Raw genomic sequence first — 24,278 nt, 5'->3', positions numbered from 1 at the left:
TATAATGAAAACTACAATAATATGATATAAACTTGGAACAGTCTACATGGGGTATTGATAAGTGTAAACTTAAATGGAAATATTTCAGTTAAGGAAACAGAACAACAAAAATTTTTTCCTCTCTTTGGGAAATTTTTACTAGCCTAAATTATTGCCTTCAAGATAAAAAACTATAATAACACACATATTAATCCCACTATCAAGTCCTTGTGTCACTGAGGTTCTATTTTTATTCCCCATTTTACAGATAAGAAAATTTCAAGCCAAGGAAGTTAACTTATAAAATGTCACAGAAAGTGACACAGCTGAGGTTTGGATTCAGGGCAATCTGCCTCCCAAGCCCACGTTCTCCACCACATCTGAGGCTGGCCGCAGGCAGTCTCTTATCCTTCCACATTCCAGTGGGAACTATAAGCAAGGTGGGTGGGAGAAAGCTGGGACCAGGCCAATAAGCAGGTTCAAATTCACTAACTCTTGCTTTTGAGTCATATGGAGCTCACAGAAGGTATTTATGTGCAACTCTAAGGCCTATGAGAGCAAAAAAAAAATTTCAAGCAAGTTAAGGAAGCCCAAAGACATCTCCTTATTCATCTACCAAATTTACAATGAGTATCCACTCTATTCAGCCTCATACAGGCACTGGAAATGGGAGAAAAAGCTGTCCCTACCCACAAGATGGTAATGTTCCCGTAGAGAGAAACACAATTAACCAGTAAACAAGTAAGCAGCACAGTTTCAGACTGCTGCAAGTGTTACAAAGGAAACTGAGTAGGCATAGAGATTTTTCAGATAAGAGTACACAGGAAAGGCCTCACTGTGGAGGGAATGTGTGAGCTAAAACCTGCTAAACACATGCAGAGTTGGGGCGGAGCTTTCTAGAGCAAGACAACAGGTGCACATGCCCTGGGGAAGAGCCCTGAGCCAACAAGCCAGGATCTGAAGCCCTCCAAGCTCCCACCCTCACCAGGACACAGCAAGACTCCAAGCTTCACAGAGCGGGAAAATAATCAAACAATCACGTGGCTTAAACCACTATTGCACACACTAGCAATAAAACGTACAGAAACAAGGAAGCCTAAGGAAACATGACTCTTTTCAAATTTAAGAACACAGGCAAGCAACTCTTTCTTCCTTTATAGAAACCAGAAACATTGAGCTGGGCTCCACCTTCTCTTAATGTTTCATAGATCTACACCTACCAGCCTTGTCAGCAGCCCCAAGCCAAGAACTCTAGGGCCAGCAGAGCCCAGCTGCCCCGAGGTGAGAAAAGCCCACAGAACATGAGTCACTGGCACGCGGTGACTTTGTGGCAACCCAAACCTCCATATCCCATGTTCAAGAGGATTCCCAGAGCAAGAGAGACAGTGAAGAGAATGGAAAGAAAACAGAGAACAGGAAGTGGTTTCCATACTGAGAAAATGGTACCGAGACCTCTGCAAGTGATATTCCTGAGATGCGAGGGAGGCACTCCTCAGCTACTCAGGACACAAGACGACTCCCAGTGCTCACAGAGGCTGCTGTGGGGTGACTACGCAGAGAAAGGATAGAGTCAGGTCTCTAGATTTATCCCAATACTGTAAAGACTGGCTCTACACAAAACAATACCCCTCCTCAGGACTCCATGTCTTTATCTATAAGCTGAGGAAGACCAGATCAGACAACTGATCAGCTTTCATCCTTCAGCTGAAAGACCACATAATACGGATGAGAACCAACCCTTTCTTCTTAGGATGGTTGGGATGAAATGAGATAAGCCATGTATAGTGCTCACACCTGCTGCATGGAAAGAAGTCAGTAACTTTCAGTAATGGTGACGAGTGGTGAAGGCAAGCTCACTCCCTGCATCCAGCCCTTTCTTGTCAGGAACACCATCTGCCTCGCACACACTGTGTTCCATGGAGGCAGACCTTCCAAGCACCTACTGCAACTTGAAATTACACATTTGTTTATATCTTTCTGTCCAACTCCTTTCTCTCTAACCACATTACAAGCACAGCAACACACTTGCTTTGTTTGCCATGATCATCAGTACAAAGCCAGCTCTGGACACACAGCCAGCTCTGGACTCACATATTTTAATGAAATCTAATGTAATTACCAATATCAAATGACAAAATGATAGCCACTATCCTCATGTCCAAGTAGCTACATGACAGATACTTGTTTTAAGTACTTTGTATGAGTTCACTCATTTTTTCCTCATAATAATTCTGTGAGGTAAGTTCTACTATTATCGCCATTTTACACATCAGGAAACAGACTCAGGAAAGTTCAGGAACCTCCACAAGATTATATGCAAATGGCAGAAGTGAGAGTTGGACCATAGCAGCCTCATCCTAGCCTATGCTGAACCACCACTATCTAACGTCTTTGTTACTTTCATTATGGAATCCAGCACTCCCAAACTACCTCTGGTACATTTTTTTTTTCAAATCTAGCTCCCCAAACTCAGAAATAAAAACCTCAGCTCTCGGTTCTAGCAAGCTCCAGGATCCTGACCTATTCCTGAGCAGCCATATCCCCCCAAGAATGCCCAAGAAACCCCTCCCTGGAAGCCTTCACTCTGCATGCTCTGCGAAAAGTTATTATAGCAATTGAAGCAGCACCAAAGAGAAGAGGAAAGAAAAGTAATGTTACCATCACGCAAGCAGAGTTCAGGAACCTCCATCAGGCCACCACCAAAATCTGCTAAAAAGTGCTTTACAGCTCCTAAAATATTCTTGAGTCTGCTCCCCAGAGTGCCTTCTAGGAGTTTTTAGTTTGTTTTTGCTTAAACTTACATAATGGTATGACACAAATATAAAGTTGTGTGGGTGGTGAGGAGGAGCGTATATTGTGGTGGGGGATAAAAAATATATGACAAAGGAGGAGGAATGAGAAATGATCCTAAATGCCATCACAATCGCTTTAATAATTGATGACTATTATCAAAAACTTAAGTGACTGATGATTGTTAGCTGAATTAGAGAATAAAGTAGGCAAGACAAAAAACATGTTTCACTGGGTGACTATTTCAGGTAAGTTATTTTATTTTTACACATCCCACCACTTAAAACCCCCTCTGGTTCTGTATCAAACCCAAAGGGAGCCCACTCAGACTTTGGCTTCTCGGTGGTGACTATCATGACTCCCAAAACAGTGCAAGGGAAGAAGTGAGGGTGAGAGGCATTGGCCACGAAGAGAGGTAACTACTAGAAGGATGACTCAATAAGCAGGGCTGCTTGCCTCTGCCTCAGATCACTCCATCCCAGAGCCTCCTGGCACCTCCAGGAAGCAAGGGCAGTGTGAGCTCAGAATGGAGAAAGCACAGGCCCTGAGACTGCCCCAGCAGTGCCTCTCCGGGTCCCTGACCCAGAAAACCCTCCCCAGTGTGTTCTCAGCCTTCCAGAGGGCAATCCACAGTCCTGCACAAAATCTGAGAAGAATAAGCCTTCCCTGAAATTATATGCTCCTTAATCTCTAGTATAAAACCAGTGAACACAAATTTCTTCGTAAATGTAAACTGAAATTAGTGTGAACATGTGTAAAACTGGGGGGAAAAATCTTTGCCACGGTCTCTCCTTCGAACTGTAGCTACTCGTCCCTCTGAAAGATCATGGCTAACCGTCTTCTTCAGTGATCCTATTCTTTCTGGAAGGCAGGCCGGGGGAAGAGGAAGGGAAGGGAGCATGCGTGAGTAAGAACTCGTGAGAACTAGCATGCACTCACTCTGGTACACTTCCTCTATTGTTTTCCCACCTACAATCCCTTCTCAGGGACATTTCCTCAAACTGAGTAAATATCCCATGCTGCAAAACTCCCTGTAGGTGGCGTAAGGGACTGAGGGTGAACTGACAATTCCAGAAGAGCAGGAAAATGTGGGAAGTCTTATCCATTGATTCCAATGAAAATATCTTCTCTGCAGGTGGCCTCTAACACTCTACTTCTACTGAAGGTCAGACCCACTAAGGTTACCTAGCATCTCAACACAGGGGAGATGACCCTGGAAGGATCTACCCTCTCCAAACAAACTGGCTTCTCATTATAGTCTTTTAGTAACATTAGAATTAGCCAATTTTGAGCGACAGTCCCTTTAGGCTGGTGATAATACACGGTGACCTCTGAGAGGAAACAGGCCTATAGACATGATTTTTGACTTATACAGTGAATAAAATATATTTTCTTAAATTATTTGCCTATAAGACATTTCCCATAAATATCTGGCTTTTCAATTTCTCTTGAAACATTTAAAGATCTGTCAAGAGGGGACCTGATAGGCAACTTGGTCTGCTCAGGCTGTGTGACTTCCCCAAAAGACAGTACCACTAAAAACAAAACAAAACACATTGTCCATGCATACCAGCCATCTAATAACACAAAGAAGATGTCATCTCCACCTTCGGATGGTTTATGAACTAGCAGAGAACAAAACAGTGGACTGCCAGTGGGGGCTGACCACTACAGTTGTACTTCAGACCCATGCAAAATCAGACAGAGGCTTCTGAAGAATGAGGGCTTGTTTTCTGGTGGTGTTCTTAGAAGCACTTTCCAGACCACCACCTAAAAATTCAACAACAAGGTTTACACAATTCTCACCTTGGCAGCCCCAATCTGCTCCTTTCGAAACTTCTCCAAAGGAGTGATGAGTACCTCGCTGGCATTCTCAATCTGGTAAAGAAAATCAGAAAGGGACCAAGGATACAGGACAAAAGCAGGATGAGTATAGCAGCTCCATCACACACAACCCCCCACCAAGGCTCGAACAAAATTTGTCTATATATTGCTGTTTACCATTCTAACGTTTATCAAAACAAACTCTAGCAACTGATTCAAAACATGATTTATCTCCTGTGCATGATCAATGTCAACTCTTTAAGAGGAAAAATAAGACTACCTGAAAATGTTAGTAACCACATGAAGGTAGAGGGGAACTAGTTTCAGAGTAGGGTCTAAATTTCAAACACCTGGCAACATCTTAAAATGATCATTCTTTGAAGTTATAAGTAATGTAAATCAACAGTGAGTCCAGGTTGAAAATAAAAATTAAACACCTTTGAAATCTGCTAGCACAAAAGGTCTTCAAGCCTGTTGTGTTCTTCCCCAGGACGAGGACAGAACATCTGTGCCTCCTGACCACTGGCTACTTCTCAATGCCAGGTCCTACACTCCAATCTACTGTCACCTTAATGCACCTCAAACTTGTCCCCTCAAGTCTTTGCCTCTGCCTATTCCTTCAGATGCTCTGTCTCCAAACCTCTGCCTGAATGACTCCTTATCATAATTAAGGATTTAGCGTTCAGTTCACCTCTTTAGGGAGGTCTTCCTGGACTACCAATATAATCCCAAGAAGCTGCCGACTGTCTTCCTCAGAACACATATATCAGATAAAGTTTTCTGGTTCATTACTATACACATTTACACACACACACACACACACACACACGCAATCATGTAAAGACTTGTCTACCATTATCCACAAAGCACAAAAACAGTGAAACAAAGGAACATTCAAACACTTTTGAATCAATGAATGAATGAATAAATAAATAAATAAATAAACTGATTTGTGGACTGGCTGCCAACTGTGTGACCAGAGGCAAAACATTTAACCTCTCTGGACTCTAATTTCTGTAAAATGCATGGGCTCAAATGTTCCCAGCTCTAAGATTCTATGGAATTCCCTAGGCAGTACAATATTTTACAATCTTTCCTTTTAAGTCACTCATTCCTCATTTTTTGTTGAAGTATTTCAGGAATCTCACTGCAACAAGGCATTATTTTTTCTAAATTATATGCATGTCATTTGCAATGAAAACAACCAAGTCAATGCCAGAAGCCTTAGAAGGACACAGTAAAAGGACTGGACAATGTAAGGGACAGAAAAAGACAGGTTTTCAAATTGATTCCTATTTGCCCTTCTCTCAATGTTAAAATTATTTATAATTAAATTTTACTCCAGAAAAGTGTATTTTTACACTGTGGTTTTATAATACTAATCTTTTTTTTTTTTGTACCGGGGATCAAACTCATGACCTCACACTTGCCAGGCAGGCACTTACACTGCTGAGCTAAACCCCTTACCCCTTGTTTTAATTTTTTATCATTTGGTGTTGCTTAATTGTTTCACTAAAGTCTTTTCCTGAAACCCACTGAAAGTCTCTGAAGCTCACAAAGCTGTGCTAAGCATGTAGGCCAGTGATTCCCAATGTTAGTTGTACATTAGAATCACTGGGGAGTTTTTACAATCCCAGTGTCCAGAGCACACACCAACACCCCAATGGTAAATGATGTGCCAGATGTGAGCATTTTTAGAGCATCCCAAGACATACTCCATCCATAACTGAGAATCCAATCCTAACTAGTTCAGTACATGAAGGCATTTCATGGAAAGCAAAATGCCCAGGTCTTTACCACAATCCTACTACAACCTGCTATAAGCCTTGATAAAACTACTTTCCCATCTGTGAAATGTGTGATCACAGATGGTGAGGAACAAGGTTCGTTGGGGTCTAAGATTCTATGAGTGTTTATTCCACTCAGTTTTAAGAACTGTGCTTGAAGTTGCGAGCATAGAAGCCCACTCTCAGCTCTTGAGGAATTTACATTTACTATGGGCACAGACACACACAGTGACTATTAGGACACAATGTGAAAAGTGCAGAATCAGAGACAAGACTAGATGCTTACAAAACACAAAGGATGCTCAAACATCCCAGGAAGTCAGAGAAGACCTCCGAAAGAAGGTGCAGTTGCCAAGCTGAGCTGAACAGATGATGAACTATCACAGGACACGAAGGGGTGAAAAGGGGCTGTGATGGCCAGATACTCAGATGCAGGCGCAGAAACGCGATTCACCGACATTAATAATAAAATTGCAGAGGCAAGCTGAAAAGCATAATCCAGCCATTGTTCCCTTACTGCAAGCCATAGCAATCTGCCAGGGATGCATGGTGATTTGCTCACCACGCACCACTCAACCCCAAATACTGACTCAGCCAAGAAATCAGACTAAGAAAAAGCACTGCCCTTTCTTAGGTAATAGCACATGCACAAACACCTGCCACAAAGGGTCAATGCCACTACCACTATTCTCTTGATTCTGGCCCAAGTATCAACAACGAGCAATCAAGAGAAACAGGGTCTTCCTCTGCAGGGTACTTCTGGGAAAGCAGCAGGCTTCTTCTTTGTTTAGAGTTTTAAAAAATTACCGATATCTTTTGGCACAATGCTGACTTAGGTTTGAATCCAGACTATACCACTTATTAAAGGTGTGATCCTGGACAAGTTACTTAACCCTGCTAAGCCTATAATCTCTTTCTCTGAAAAAAAATGGAATAAACTCTCTCTCACAGAGGCATCACAACAGCTAAACAGAATGTCTTGGTACACAGGACTCACACTGTCAGTTACTGCTATGGGAAAAAGAGAAAAACTGCTCAAATGTTGGCATCCTTCCTATGTCTCTGGAGCTCTGCTGCCTGGAAACAAGTCCTCCTAGGGACATTCCTGATATCTGAAGGATGTGGGAGAAGATGCCAAGGAACTTTCTATGAATGGGAGATCTCTTAGCCACTAACACTAAACCACATGAGAATAAATGCTAGTTCAGAAGATATCTCTTACACATCTAATTCTTGAATTTGTACAGCATTTCTCTTTGAAGATTTTAAGAGTTACCTTCATTCATGAAGTGGTAGATGCATAGCAGGTTCTACTCAGGTGCTTCAGAATTAAAAGTGAACTGTCCCTGGCCCTCTTAGGCTCTTGGACAGGTCTAGTGAGGCATGAGACAAAGGGATCACAGTAGGATACCTTCTTTTTCATTTTTCTGGTAAAGAATCTCAGGTCCTCAAAAGTTAAATCATTCAAAAAAGTCGATGCTTAAGTCCTATACCTTATAGAGCTAACAGGTATATACCTTGTAAGAACCCCTTTGGGAAGACAGAGATACTATTCTGAAGTTATACACCAGCAATCTATTAACACATACAAAAGGCTTCACACTCTGCAAAGTCAAGGTTTGCTCCAAGCTCAAAACACTCCAGTGGCAGAACTCAAACTCACGTCTACTGAAAACAAACCTCTTCTCCCTCCATGTGCACATACTGCCTGGTACCAAGAGCAGCCCAGCCATACTCACCATCCGTATCCGTTCATCTTCAAGATTCCTGAGGACAGTAGCAAATTCCTGCAAAGACCTTGCTGGAAGAAAAGAAAGGAAAGGCCATGAGGCTAAAGGAGGGTAGCTGGTCTTTAGGAACCTTTCTAGTGCCACTATTAAAGCTATGGACTCAAATTCTTATCCATGTGCATGTCTAAAGTCAATTGCTTCCTAAAGTTACCTGTATCTTTTAATCACTAACCACTAAGGATAGACAACCTAGAAATACAGGTTAATTGCATCTGCCACTCTAGCTAGGGAAGGATTTCTTCAAGAAAAAGACCTGATTGTCTCTGAGAGCATCCAAGACTGGTGAGATACTGGCAGGCTCCCAGTCTCCAGGTTGAAAGGGACAGAGTTCAGCTTAGGGGTTAAAGGATTTCCTGTCCAGGAGTTAACCTCCTCAACCTTTGTTACAGTGCTGCGTCAGAATTCAACCTTTTCTTTGGCACCAGGACTAAACAAATAGCGCTGCTGGCATCAGAAGCCACATCTCTGGCGTCTCCTTGAATTCCTCCTCCCTGACTCTTGAAGCCACTGAGTAATAGAACACAGCCTCAGAGTTAAATGTGAATGGTATTCTTTGCCAGAATTATTCACAAAGCCAATAGGCATTGAGTGCTGTTGCCCTGAGACTACTCAGGACACTTGTGCAATACCAGGAGAAACATCCATCCATTCACAAGTTACATCAAGTATGTGTTTTCATTGCTCTCAGCTGCCTCCCTGATGGCTATTTATCCCCAGATTTTAGTGCCTTCCATGGCAACGGAGATTGAATAAGCATTCGAAGAATTAATCAATTCACTATAATTTTCTCAACTCTTTTGAGAAGTACTGTGGACTGTGAATCCTGAGATTCACACAGGCTAAGTATGTGCTCTATTGTATCTGTCAGCCGTAACCTCTCAATTCATCCTCCCTTCATGGAGTCAACTAAGATACCTAACATAAGAATAATAAAGTGTAATAACAAGACTCTAGCAAAGAATTGTTCTTGACCTTGCCAACCCTCTGTACTCAGGGCTGCCTACAAAAGGCAGGTGATTGTAAAGAATGAAGCAGCACAGTATGCTAATAAGCAGAAACTCACATTAGCTTCTTGGTAAGGAAATAAGACAGGTGATAACTGCAGACACAGGACTCTGGGCCCCTCACCCTATCTAAAGCCACTGACAGCTACATGGTTCTGGCCAACTGTTACCACGCCAGTCTATAGGACCAATAGATTGAATTCTCGAACTTTTCAAAGAAGCTAGAAAACTGGAAAATTCTACTTAAACTGTAATTCAATTTAAATAATTAAAGTCAAGCAAAACATAGCAGCATTCTGACCTCAGCCCACAAACTATCATCTTGCAACCTCTGACCTATTCCTCTACTTGCATTTGCTTTTGCCTAACTACTTAGTTCTATGCTTGAGGAGAAAAATGTCACAAACCAGCCAGAAGGAAAATACCAAGGAAAGGAAGACAAGACAGACTACTGCAAAACCTCCAGGTTTATCCTGTATGCCGGGAGGTGAGTGAGGCAATCTCAGAACCGAAGGAGTAGTTCAGAATCGCCAGGCCCAGGCTTACATATCTCTGGCCCTGCGCTACCACTGTAGGCTCTGTCTTCACTGACCTTACAGGCCTTCTCTCTCAAGGAAAAGGCTTTGCTAGGACGTGAAAGCCGTAACAAATAGTAAATGTTTTTACCGTCTCTGTGGTTATGACTTACCTATACACATTTCGTCATCTGTTTCTGCATCTCCTATGCACTGAAATTTAAATTCATTTAAGGAATCTGCAAACTTCCTCTTTGCTGTAGATAAATCTAACAGAAAAAAAGAAAAGAAAAAAATGGAGTTATAAAAATTCAACTGGTTTTCCTAGTTGCCGCCCCTTTTAGCTCCTCTTCGAATATGGCGGCAAGCAGATTTGTTCCAGAGACCATTACAGATTATTGTTGAGATCATTTCAAAGCACAAATGGAGGTAAACTCAAAATAGTAAATATTTATTTATAACCTGAAACAATGATTTGCTCTAAAAGTTAATATTTTTTGTGATTTGCTTGAACAGTTCTAATCCTGTCTCTGCTTCCTCCAGCCATCCAGTGAGTTGGGTCATCCCCATGTCATCTCCATTTGACACCCGGGGAAATCTACTTGCCTCAGGCGGTCGCGGAGGAGGAAGCCTGGATCAACGCCAAGAACAGTTTCGCGGCCTGTGTGTCCACTCTGCCAAGCCTTCCAAGTGGCCAGCACAGTGCCCACCACTTGTATCCCCTCAGTCTAACAACACAAAACGACTTGAGGGACGGAGCCTGGGGAAAACTGAAAGGAAGGGCTTGAAGCTGCGGGTCCACATGGCACAGGAGCACCCAGACTTCCTCTTCCAACTGAGACACAGACAAAGCCCAAGCTCTCAGACACCTCTCTTCCTTCCACCTGACCATTTCCCTTGAGGCCACATCCACCACCACCGGGAGAACAAAGCCCTGGCAATGTTTTGTACTGGGGTAAAAACACACCCCACACATGGTATCCATAAGGAAAAGTCTCAGAGGTCCCTGTTAATTTTAAAAATAAGCTTCCATTTAAGACAGTAATAAAAGCCAATGATCCTTCCTGAGCCTTGGGCTTCTGTTAAGGATATAAAACCACCAAGGCACCTTTAAATGGCCTGACAGACAAGGCTGCTCAGTACAAATGAGCTTAACTTAATTCTGTGTGCAGCCTTCCTGCAGATTAGGCTAATCATTCAAATTACCACCATATATACTTCCTTCATTGCCGGGGAAATGGCATTATGTTCAGATTCCCAGAGGGAAATATGAGGCATAACCAGTCACAAGGCCTGGTGTTAATAAGATGGGTGGGGGGTGACGTGTTCTGGCTTCACAGATCAACATAACCTTCTATATAAAAGTATCAGTGATCCTCAGCACATCTCTTTTTTAGCTCCCATTTTATCCCTTGAGGTTTGGGATCATGGTTTTAACTTTTTATTGTGTTCTATTCATTTCCTCTTTGGTGGTGCACCCTGCTCAGCATGTGCTGAATGAATGCATGTTGAGGCAACCATATATGAACCCGACATCCCGTGTTGGTTCTAAGTAATGGCTGCCAGTGGGAAAGCCAGGCTCAGGCTACTGCATGGATCCTGGGCTCCCAACGCATACGCTCACATTACATAAGTTCTGAGGCAGCTATGGCTCGTGCAAAGAACTTAGTTCCACACTGTAAGAGGAAGGCACTTCCTCTTAGGAAGGGTAGGAAAGGAGAACACACGGGCCAACCTCCCGTCCCTCCTGATTCAGTCACTTTCACAATATGGTCCTTGACAAAAAGTCCAAAGATGCTGGCAGGGGAAACAGGCTTCTCTAAAAATTGACTCAGGCTAAGAATATCCCTCAAACCACAAATTATTCTCTGGTAAATCAAGAAAGAAACAACTATATCTCAAAGTCAGAAGACTTATGAGGAAGAGGCCACTGACAAGCAAGAGACAAAGAAAAAGAAGAGTCAGACTTCAGAGCAGAACACAAAGCCCTCAAAGAGCCCCAGAATGCACATGCATCCAACGCAGGTGTGGCTGCGCACATTTTTATTTTAATCTAGATGTTCCTTCAGTTGGAACTCACAAAGAAAGGCCCGCGCACAGATTAGAACAGGTTTGTTTCTCAACCCAACTGACAATCCTCCTGTGCCTCCCCAATAGGACAAGAAAGATTTGGGCTGGCAAATCATCTCAACAGAGTGAAGGGTGGGGGGACTGAAATGTAAGCCAGGCTTGGGAAAGCTTCCAACAGGCACCTGAAAAGCTGTGCTGCTAAGGTAGCTGCCAGAGAGAATCAAGGAGTGGCTAATAATGACAACAGGGCCTTTGTGGATCCTTTCACAGGAGGACCCAGTTAACCTGGTAGCTCATGACCAGAAGGAAATCTGATTTCACTGTCCAGCAACACAGAACACACCCTGCCACAGCACAAATCTGAGAAGCAATGTGGGTCACACGAAGCTGAGAAGGGGGCATATTCCTTAATAGGCATAACACAGAGTCCGAATGGGCTGCCTAGCCAGTAAGACAAGCTGGGGAGAATGAGAATCCCTATCAGTAGAACATGAAAGTGAATTTACCTTGGACCTAGACATCTCTTATTTCGCTGGCTCAGAATCCATGCTCCAGACTTAAGGACAGCATCTCAAGCTTCTTTGGGAGCCTCCCTTTCTCCGCTTGCATTCGATGAGGTGCTAGTTATAGGCTGATCAATCCCAACCCTCCCTGGTTCCTGGGCTAAATTTCCAGCTGCAGCGTTTCTCAGCTATGTAACTAAGCCTGGGTTAGTCATAAGGTCTGAGTGATGGCATCTGATGCACTCTGTCATCCCTGCAGGCGAGGTGGAAAGACACACTGAACAAACCCTCTGCACACTACAAGGTTTACGTCAAAGGCCATGTTTTTCTTTCCCAACATATGAATCAACCCAAGAAACGGGACCTGGGGAAGATAAGGACAGCTATCTGTGCATAGAACTCAGAGGAGTCTAAGACTGACATTAAAACACAAAGTCACCTGTGACCCAGTCTTCTGAGCTCAGGTCGGCATAACATGGGAACACCTGCTTCTTCACCCCATTAAAATAACCCCTGTGTTACTCAGGACAAAACAAAGACATCAAAATAAGAAAACTAGAAAATTGCTGGGTTTTGCCTGTGTTCACACAAAAGAACTACGGTATCTTATGCAAAATAAAGATGTGAAGCTCCCTAAAAATTTATTTCTGGAGCTCTCACTCTCGACTGCAGCCTTCACATTCCAGTAAGCTGGGGGCTGGTATTAGGGCTGAGTGCACACCAAGCATCACAGCCCCTGCTCAAATAACCTCACTGCTTCAAGTTCAGACAGTGCGCGACACAGCAGGGAACCAAAGCAGAGTCAATAATGTTTACTTTGCAGAACATCTGTTGCTAGAAAAGAAGAAAGCTGGCCAGAGTCAAGCAAAGTGGCCACCGCCTGCGTCCAGGGAGGAAAAAGATCTGCTTCTGAATGAGGTAACCAGGAAAACAAAGACACGGAAGCAGAAAGAAATCTAGAACTAGAGAGACTACCCCCAAAATTGTCTACAGGGGCCAGAGGAAAGTGCCTTTCCTTCCTGAAGATGTCATGTTCTGTCTCAGTAAATACTAACCCACAGAATCCACCTTAATTTTATACAAGTTTACCCATGAAATCATAAGCCAATCGATTTCCTTTTTCTCCTTGGGTAAAATTCAACACAACTGTGTACACACGTACATACATATACACCCACATAATAAAGAACTTGAGATAACCTTGTATTCCTTTTCAGTGGACTGACTGCCTTTCTGTGCCTTCAAAATTACTCAAGTACTATGTAACTACTGTAACTACCTTTAAAATTTTCTTCCTACTCATTCATATCTTTCTTTCTAGTCTTAGAAAGCGATTTAGTTAGTTAAGGCCAACTGCTAAGATAAAATTTGCCACAGGGCTGGTTCTTGTCTACTTAAAAGCACAAGAAAACCAAAATCCCTAGCCTTGCTAACCTGTCCTCCTCTGAACATAATACATTTACCTCTGTGCCTTGTCACTTTGTATGTGGAATGATTCTAAAACTATTCATGAGCAGTTTTGTGTAATAACATGCAAAGAGTGTCTAGGACAGGGCTGATCTTCACGACATGCTGTACTGACCTGACTGAGCAAAGTAACACAAGCTGGCTTATGAGGTGTAGTGCATGAGTCACCAGAAAGGCCCCAGGACTGAGAACTGAGAAATAAATACAAATCCTGGAAAGACCACAGTTTACTCTGCATCCCCAATCCCAGGTAAAGCTTTATACACTCAAAACCAATCTCTCCCCCCAGAAGTCCTCTCCCCAAAGATGATGAAGAGTATCATGGATGATAAAGAGCACCCCTACCTGTCTTGCCACACAACCTGACACCCATGTGCCATTCGCAACAGGTCAGTCTGCTTCACATACAATGCCCATTCCCAAGGATGTCCATTCTGATTCCTAAGTGTCTCGATTCTGCCCACTCCTCCCCATGTGCTTACCGTAACATGGAGCTGTGTCCTCTAATGATGTCTGTGGGGAAGATTCCCAAAGGAAGAGGGAAAGCTATCTCCAACAGGGGCATTAAGTAAAGCCTTGCCTATACCAAGGACCCAGAGAAAGGAACTACAAACAAACCAAGGGCCAGGCACAATCATATGGGTGTCATCTTGGAGTTAAAACAAAGTAAGGAAGAGTCACCAAAGATCCGTCTTCCTTCTCCACAACTGAGCAAATAGAACATACCCTACTAGAAACTGTGCTTGAAAGGCATTTCTCCCTATTCACCATGACTCCAACAGGGCAGGGAGCATTTTAAACCTAGTTTAATGCAATTAGCTACAGGAAAAACATGAAATGGTCTCTTCTCAGATGCAATTCTATAGCCTGAAACTCTACATTACACTAGAAAAAGGAACAACACATTAAAATCTTAAACCCAAGTCCCACATTTGCCTAGTTTCTGGGACACGTGGTCTTACCTGTGACCACTAGGTGGCAATGGATCGTATCAGAGAGGGAGCATTTCACAAGGAGAAAGGACAGGGCCAGTCTTGAAGACAGGGCTGGGGAAGCACCTTGCTCTGTGGTGAAGAGACGGACACGGCTTCCTGTTGGCAGAACCCTTCTAACACCACCAGAGGGTCCCTGTTTATCTAAAATATTCAAGCATGAGACATGGAAGGGAAGAGGATAGCGATGAAGCCTCCACCAATGCAGCTCGATCCTTTCAAATTTAACTGGGGGCAGACTTGGAAAATCTCTCAGCTCATCAAGGCAGATGATATGCCCACGGGCCGTCCATACTACAGAACCCTCACTCTGATTATACATCTCTATGCTTTTCCTAGAGCCATTTCCCTAAAACTATATTTCCTAAATAAGGCCATAGCCAGTACTGACTCTGGAGAATTTGTTTTTCCAAACAGAGCACTAAAGCTAATGAAATTTTCAGTGTTGATTTCTAAAATGAAATCAAGTAGAACAACGGAAGGTGTCACCCTTTTCAAATGAGATTTTTAACTTTATTACATGGAAATAAATTCAAGAAAACAATGAGGGTCTCAAACTCACCTTAATATACACCAAGATAACTACAATTAATCAATCACTTTACTATGTAACATTTATCTACTAAGTTTGTTAAAACATTCAATCCTCACAGCCCGTCTATAAAGTAGGCATGATTTCCATTTTGCATATCGGGAAACTGTGGCTCAGAAAGATTAGATGGCTTGCTCAAAGTCACATAGCTAATGAACAAGAATCTGGTCCCTCTGCCTATACAACTCTTTATTATACTATACTGCCTAATTATCTCAGTTTGAGACTCTGTAATGGTGTGCTCAAAGAAACTGGGGGGGGGGGGAGATATATATATATCCCATATTCTTGAGGAAAATTCAAGTTTAAAAGCGTTTAATCTGTATATACAATATTATAAGGTAAAATGTGCTAATGGAATCAACAAGTAGAAAAAATAAGTTACAGAAGTGTAAGTAGAGTATTATTCCAGCTGGGGCCATTAGAGACTTCACAGAGGGGGAAATAAGGAGGGAGTGCCACAGGGAGCATGAGATGTGAAAGTGGAGGACCACCCAGAAACAGCAGGAAGCTCAGGAAGACCAACAGGAGACAAGACCAGGAAGTCAAAAGTGAACCATGAGTGGATGCGAAGGCCCAGCTAAGGTACACTAGACTCATTTCCTTAAGGAAACTGGAAGGGGATTTTTAAACAAGATTGGTTTAAACACTGATTAAGCCTTTTACTAACAAGCTGGCCTGGAATTTTCTTTTAAGATGCTTACTTTAACTCATTTATCATGCACCACTGCCAGATCATGCAACTACAGTCAAGAAGCTTCCTCAGTGTGGGGTAACTACCTCATGGAGGATGCCTCTCAACCTGGACTTGTGTACACAAACCACCAGTCAGCCAGGTACTAAGGAAAGAGTATGCAGGACTCAAAGAAGCTCTGCTCTCTGGTTGGAAACTACAAGTACTTTTATGGAAACCAGCAGCACCATCATTAGACATACTGAATTACGGAAAAATAAACCTGGATTTCCAAAGTATTATTATACCTTTTATATTTCTGTATCTTTTATTTATACAGGTATAAATGTGTATAACTATTGACTTTATATGTACATGATATATTATAAATATGAACTTGTCCTCAAAGAATATTGAGAGGTGTTTTTTTTTGTTTTTGTTTTTGTTTTTGTTTTTTTGTCTTTTTCCTTTTCATCGGTATCAGGGATCGAACTCAGGACTGCCTGCTTGCAAGAATATTGAGAGTTTTAGTTGAAAGTTTTAGTGACACAACTGGGTCTCTTATAGACTAAGAAATCAAGAATAAGGCTTTTTTTTTTTTTTCCAGTACCGAGAACTGACCGCCAGGCCACATGAATGCTAAGCAAGTACTCTACCGCCAGGTCACATCCTCCTGCAGAACATGTTCATGAACAGTACATATCACATGCTTAATAACATCTGCCGAATTCCAGACCACTGCATGAATGATTTCATCAGTATCAGATCTATGAGGAAAATTCAAGCCCTTAACACATTCATGACGGAGCCATACTGTCCCGTTGGCAGCTTGCACCACCACCAAGACTGCCCCATGCCACCCAACCGGACAGTCATGTATGTACCACTAGTGACTCAAGCCAGTGGGAACATGAAAGTGCCCAACCCAAACCTGAATCACTCAGCCTGCACATGAGGGAGACTGAACATGAAGAACTGAGCTACCGTTTTTAGCACAGCTGTATCACATGCTGCCCAAAGACGTGATAAGGCAGGAGAAGGTCAGTGCAGGAAAAAAGTCCCACAAGGAAAACCATGTTATTTGCTCAGTTAAAACAAAGAAACTCATTTTGTGAAGGACTAATTAAGGAGAATATAAAATAGAGAGGGTATTTCCAAGCTGCTCAATGTCAGTCTCTGTCTGTCTCTGTCTCTCGCTCTCCCTCTCTCTGTCACACACACACACACACACACACACACACACACACACACACAGAGTGCAGGTCCAGAGCAATTTAACACTATTACTTGCTTGGGCTCCTCAAACTTGTGATCAAACCCCAGATCTCTTACTTCCTAATTGTGTGGTTTTAGCCAAATGACTCAACCTTGAAACTTCTATGAAACTATGAAGATTATATGGACTTCACAGAACTGTTATTGAAATTTAAAATGTAAAGAATGGGAAAGTATGGAGAAGCAGACCCCAGGACAGCCTTCAGGATGCAAGTTTGCCTTCCTTCCCAGAGAAAGGCTGTGAAAGTTTACCAGCAGGTTGAGAAGAGAATCCACAAAAAATTGGGCAATTTTGCCTCATTGAGTCAAGAAACTAGACAAATACAGTAACCTTATTCTAGTGAATTGCTAAAAACACATTTGAGCACACAAATGTTCTCCTCAGATGCTTAGAAAACCCAGGAGCAGATACAAATTTACAACTTCCTTTCACCCCTGGCAGATAAAAAGCAGGCCAAAATGCCTGGAGTAAACAACACTATTTGGGCTGATGGTGTGCTTCAGTGGTGCAACATGTATGTGCCTACACTGTGCGGAGGCCCTGGGTTGGATTCTCAGTAACACACACACACACACACACACACACACACACACACACACACCACAATATTTTAACAGAACTAGTCCAAAGCAATTATGTGTGGGTTTCTTCTCAAGTCAATGAAACTCAAGCAGGGCCTTAAATGCACTGGGAAAAGTGCATTTCCATCAAATTCCTTTGTCAATTGCCGGAAAACAGGCCAGGCCCACATGAAACAGACAGCGGACAGAGCATGCCAAGGTGACACCCAGGATGACTGGCACGAAGAGGCACACAGACCTGAGGTGGTGGGCTTCCTGAGAGGGTGGCCCTTGTGCTTCCACCAGAGGTGGGTGCAATGTGAGAAAGGGAGAGAGAAGCCTGAAGGAAACTTTGCAAGGTAAGATCAGAGAAGGACTGGGACAAATACGAGGACCAGGCTAGAGGTGCTGGGAAAAGTGAAAGTGTTCTTCTCCCTGAGCACTGAACAATACTGGGGTGCACAACACATGCAAAGGAGCAGGTGGGAAGGCAAGAGCCCTCGGCTGGCTTCTGCTTCTAGAGTTCCTTTCCTTCTGGACCAGCGCTTCTCACACTTTAAGAATCTCAATCTCAAGCATGCCAACCTGTTGTGAGAATGCATGTTCTGACCCAACAGGCCTAGGAGAAGTCTACAGGTCTATACAAGGCCTCTGCTGATTCTAACAGTGCTGACCCTGGCGCCACACTAGGAGGGTCTGGACTCCCAATCAAGACCCTGATAGCAAAGGCCACAGCTGCTTTGTCCTTCCAAACACAGTGCTTAAACATATCAGCCCTCAGTAGATACTGAAGAGTGAATCAACGAACTTAAACTGCTACAGACAGAAAAGAACCTAGAATAAGAACAAGAAATGAGCTGCATCTTGCAGTCACCACACGTGAACCCAAGGAAAGTTGCTTGATATACTCTGCCATCAAGCATGCACTTGAAAACCAGACGCTGAATAACTGCTCTAACATTTTACCCAAAGTATCTTTTCTATCCTTTTTTTTTTAAATGATGAGAGGCTATTCCTATAGCAATGCACACCTCAATGTCATTCTCAGAGCAGTTTCTGAAAATCCAATTGAGAAAACACAGACGTGTTAGTCTCAGTGAATAACCATAGCAACTAATACCCCTCAAATAAAATGTCTTCACAATGATGTGCTGGCTCAATTAGATTAAAAGGGTGACGTGTACCATCTGAAAATTTATGGTCATAAACTTGTGCAGCAAAAGCCAGACTTTCTTGGAAGACATTTGTAAGTAAAGAATGACCTTGCCAACAAATTGAAGACGGACAAAAAGCGAAACAAATTTCAGGAAAACGAGAGCAGCGCTGCCCTGCCTGTCCTGGGTCCCCAGAGACAGGGCCCAGGTAGGAACCCACATTCTGGAATGTGCTTAACAGTTACATAGCTGCACATTACCACTTGTACTAGGAAGTTACCAAGCAACAGATGTGGTATCCTCTTCTTGTGCCGTTACATATAGTATAGTATAAAAGGAAAAAAATTACTATCTCAGAAAACTCTTCAGAGATTTGCCAAAATAATTATAAGCTCGTAAGGCCAAAAAGGAAAACTGAAAAATAGTAAACTGACTTGAGAATAGATTTCCAGTCACTTCATTTCTCTACAGGCCAGCATGGAACAAAGATCTTTCTGTTCCAAGGTCTGTACATTAGAATTAGACTTGTGAATAAACGCCTCAGCATCTGCAAGTTGTACAATATACTGCTTTCCCATCCCTCAGATCTGCCACTTCCAGGAGCACTGCAGACATGTTGGCACCGAACAAAGCCAGGAAAGCAAGAACCTCATTTGAAGAGCAGGAATAGAAATGCCAAGGCCTATCACTCTCTGTTACCCCAAACATTTTCTAACTAAAGACAAAAATAATAATAATAATAATAATAATAATAATAATAACAACCCAGCCCAAAGAACCAGAGTTTAATTGGCATTCAGCAACTACTGACTCAAAAAGTTAAAGACAGCAGAAACTGGAGGTTTATACAAAATCAGACACACGTCTAGTGGTTTTTATCAACAGCCAGGATGAGCTTGAAGGTACTCAAGGAAAAATGCACCTACACTATTGGTGAAATGCTAGGGCTTTAGAACTCACCTCCAGGGTACAAATACCCATCTCAGCCAGTTAAAAAAAGGTCTCTTTACTCAGTTTCCAGCTGGGTAAAATAGAGCTTGGAAGGTAATCTCCCTCCAGAGGTTCCTGTGAGGAGAGAGATGATGCACGGAAGTACTTAGCCCAGGCCTGGCCTGCAGTAGGTATTAACATTAGACAGTTTTATGTAAAAATGCAATAAATAAAACCGACAGGCTGATTTATGTCTACAAAGATGAGAGGACAACGGCCACTTGGCTTCACACCCCCACCACAATGACCTCCTCTCACCCTCCCTCCCAGGTGGCTCCCCACAGCATTATTAGGGTCTAAACAGAATCAGCCTAATCCCTGGGCACAGTTCAGGCACTCCTCGCTGGACAGGAACACCACAGGAAGCAAGGCAGGCACTCCCAGCACCAGAATCCAATTTAAAAAGAGGAAAATACATCTGTCTCCCCCTGGATTAAATGAGCATTTCCTGAAGAAGGAAAAAAGTACCTAGCAATTCTGAACAGAGCCACACCTAATAACATTCTTGGAAGTGAATCTCATTTTCTTTTATTCTCTGTTTAAAGGACCATGACCCCACTGCACCTTGCGGGGGACCAAGCAAGAGGTGCAGGTGAGCAAACACTCACCCTCCTCAGAAGTGCCCAAGAAATCCCCAAGTTCTGGACTCGCTGCTCCCTGCCCAACACTGGCTCCTTCCAAGCCAAGTAAAAAACTGTGAGCCGGGTAGTTCTCAGAGCAGCCCTTGCTCTGGAACACCACAGAATGTGACAGGCTGAAAATGAGCTTTCTCAGCACACGGCCCCACCTGCAGCAGTCCCTCTTCAGGAGCACCTTCCGGCTTCCGTAACTGGAATGTCTAGGGCTGGGGCCCAGGACTCTGGGCTGCCAGGCAGTTTTTAACGCTTAAGTTACAGAACTCTTAGCACCTAACTTTTATGACTTATATCTAGAAATCTCCTCCAAGCCACATGCACTCACAGGTGGGGCTTTTGGGAGGTGATTGGATCACGGGTGTGTGATAGTGGATTACTCCACTGACAGGTTTATAGCTGGGTATGCTGCTGGGAGGTGAAGCTTGGTGGAAAGAGGTGGGTCACTGAAGCTGTTCTGCCTGGGGGTGGGGGTCCCTCCTTGAGTAATAGTTGCTTCTTGCCTGCCCTGCTACAAACTGTTTCTCCTCTGCTGTGACACTCTGCCTTGGAGCCAGCTGGCTATGGACTAAAGCATCTATGAATTGTGAATCAAAATAAACCTCTTGAATTGGGGATATAACTCAGCAGCACAACACCTACCTGGAAAGCATGAGGTTCTGAGTTCAATCCCCAGTACCAAATAAATAAATAAATAAATAAACAAATATCTTTCCTACTTTAACTTGTGAGTATCAAGCACTTTGTCCCAGCAATGAGAAAGTAACTGAACTATAAAACTTCAGGTGATGCACCAATAATGGAACCACTGCAGATCACAAAGGTGGAACCCCAGAGAATAAACTGAAATTCTAATTCCTGACAACAGGCTTACAAGCATTCCCAAAGCAAGCAATTTATGCTCATACTAGAAGAAATCTAGAAGAGAATACCATAATTCAATTTAAAAGTCACAAATTTTGAAACTGGAGTTCTTTTCAAAAAATGTTTTCAATCAATCACATCTCTCTCCAAAGCTCACACAGCTCAATGGGAAAACAACTCTGGCTGCTCCCTATTAGCAGAGAACCAGCTCCTGGCACCTGGAGCTGATAAACAGCCCTGGTGCTGGCAGCCCAGAAACCTACACAGAAGCCTGGCTTCCCAAAGGAGAGACAGTGTCTTAGATCCTGGGGAGCCAACCGCTCTGGGCCCATAGGCAGGGGTTGAGGCTGCCCATATAGGCTCTGTCCCAGTTCATCCTCTCTGACAAATATGACTCCAGTAAATAATGGATTCAGATTCACAGGTGAGTGAAAAATGAGAGCCCAGAGGTACAGGCAAGGCAACTTCATTGGGAGGCAAGCAACCTGCACAACTGTACCGGCCCCATGTTCAGAAGACCTGCTTGGTGAATGCTCTGCTATCTTGAAATCTTTAGTAACTTTGTCTTTGAACCTGAGTTTCGCAAGTGAAGTCCAGTGGGGCAGCAGAGCAATGCAGATGAACAGAGATGTGTACAGCAGAGGGGTCCCAGTGCACGATGAGTTCCTCGGGGTCCCAGGTGTACACTGTGCTTTGATGTGCAGGAGCACAGATTTCTGGGGGACTCATGACATGTGGGTGCTCAACAAGGCTCAAAACAAGTACAAGGGAAGCATGTAATGTATACAGCTGTGTGCGAGGGATAAAGACAGCCCTAAAAGGTCATGCCTTCTGTTCTCACCAAAACTTGTCAGGCCTAAGAGGACACTGACTTTCTAAGAAAACTGGACAGCCCATGACCCTGTCATAGCCTTTCTTACTCAAGGTACAGTATTTCCCTAGGTCAGCCAAGCATTGACACTGACCACAATGACAAGAGGACAGCAAAAATGGGTCAACCAATAGCTCGTTTCCTTTCAATCCCTGCTTATTAGTAAACTGACGGAGAGCCTATGGGGAAATGGGGTACAATGAGGAGTAAAGGAAAAGCAGCACAGCTCAGTTGTTTCAGGCAACATTTCCACTGTTCTTGGAAAATAAAACGCATATGAGGTATGACTGTTTACTTTAGCAATTCTGCATACAAATCAGATGACCTTACACTAACATTAGCACTGCACAACATAACAATGAACAAGGGGAAAAAATAGCAATAACTTAAATTTTTAAGTTTTCTTTTTTAGAACAACACTAATTTAGAAAATTTAAAAGACCATCATGAGTAGATAGAGTGGGAAAGAAAGGAGCTTTCTATTTTAGAATCTTTTAACAGCATTCATACCTATCTTTTGAATAAGAAGTTCTGTGTAAGAAGCAGCTGGTCCTCAGCGCAGAACACCTGGGAGTTGCTTTTCTGCCTCATTCACTCTCCTCCAATTGGTACCCTGAAGAAGACCCCTGTCCTTGCTGGGTCAGCATCACTGCTCGTCAGAGCTCCTCACTAACCTCCTGGCTTCCTTCCTGCTCCCCTCCAGACCATGCGTCACTCAGCAGACAAGAAACAGCTACTTAAAAGGCAGGTTTGGTCTTTTCATTCCCTTCCATATGCTCTTCAATAGTGACTCTTGCCATTCCCCTTCAGAGAAATCTGACCAGTCTACAAAGCCTGTCTCACATGCATGAGTCGCCATTCTTCCACCGCAGCCCCCCAACTGTGGCCCAGCCAAAGTGGCTAATGCTCAGATCTTCAAAGGTGCTAGGATGCCTCCAGACACAAAGCCTGTCCTGTTTGTTCCCTCTGCCTGGAGCACTCTCTCATTCCTCCAAATACTGCTTTTCTTTGCCTATCAAAGTCTACCTGAAAAGTCACCTGTTCAGGGAAGCTGCATCCCACCATCCCGCACCCACCCACAGGGCAGACTTGCCTTGCTCCCTGAATTCCCTTCCCATCCCTTTATACAATTGCTAAGTTCCTTTGATTTGGGTGACTTTTTAATGTATGCTTTCCTGGTGACATTATAAACTTCAGGAAGACAGTAGACAACTATTTTGTTCATAAAAGGATAAATAACACAATTCTAGCATGCCATAGGCTGCTATGTTTTTATATACATAAATGAACACAGTAATAAGAATGAGACTGCTTCAAGAGTTCAGTCAAGAGAGCCAGGCATGGTGGTGCACACCTGTAATCCCAGCACTTGGGAGGCCAAGATAAGTTGAGGTCAGCCTGGATTACACAGTGAGTTCAAGGTCAGCCTGAACTACACAGTGTGACCCTGTCTCAAAAAAAAAATTCTTTCAGCAGAATGATAAACAGGGCAATTCTCTGCTTACAGAAAGAAAAGGTGAGGTCTTAGAAATAAAGACAAACAGCCATTTCAATTTTCTCTTCTTCATGACACATAAAATAATCAGAACCCCATTTCCAAGGCTTCATCTTGAAGCAAACTTATTTCTCTCTCTCTCTCTCTCTCTCTCTCTCTCTCTCTCTCTCCCCTCATTCACTTCCTTTCTCTTCCAACTAGATGCTTATGATGTTTCCAAGGTACCACGGATGGATGTTATTTTCAAACCACTCTGCCTAAAGGAAAATGAAAGAAGCATCTGCATTTAGGGATCTAAGCAGAACACCTAAGTGAGAATTTTAAATATCAATCAGATTATGATAATTAAACATTAGGTAAATGCAGAAGTCATCCTTTCTAATATACATATCAGATACCTACACCCACAAAAATACCCTTTGGGGAAGTCTTTTTTGGTTTGATTTTGGG

At 43.1% G+C, this 24,278-nt stretch overlaps 1 protein-coding gene across 6 annotated transcripts in view; it reads right to left on the bottom strand.

The window, feature by feature from the left end:
- The window catches only part of Arhgap26 (Rho GTPase activating protein 26), a 410,930-nt gene that overhangs the window by 298,990 nt on the left and 87,662 nt on the right, over positions 1-24,278 (bottom strand). For all 6 annotated transcript variants that reach the window (XM_003477293.4, XM_023560545.2, XM_003477294.4 and 3 more), the window contains exons 2-4: positions 9,863-9,958; positions 8,120-8,181; positions 4,576-4,647 (exon numbers count right to left, since the gene is read on the bottom strand). In XM_003477293.4, the coding sequence (XP_003477341.1) occupies positions 4,576-4,647; positions 8,120-8,181; positions 9,863-9,958 (230 nt within the window). The remainder of the gene's footprint in view (positions 1-4,575; positions 4,648-8,119; positions 8,182-9,862; positions 9,959-24,278) is intronic.

This window comes from Cavia porcellus, unplaced genomic scaffold, assembly GCF_034190915.1.
Source record: "Cavia porcellus strain 051 isolate PalLab524CR breed Dunkin Hartley unplaced genomic scaffold, mCavPor4.1 scaffold_21, whole genome shotgun sequence".
In the NCBI taxonomy this organism is placed as follows: Eukaryota; Metazoa; Chordata; class Mammalia; order Rodentia; family Caviidae; genus Cavia; species Cavia porcellus.
Note: the sequence above shows the minus strand (reverse complement) of the source record. Positions and strands in the feature narration are given on the sequence as shown.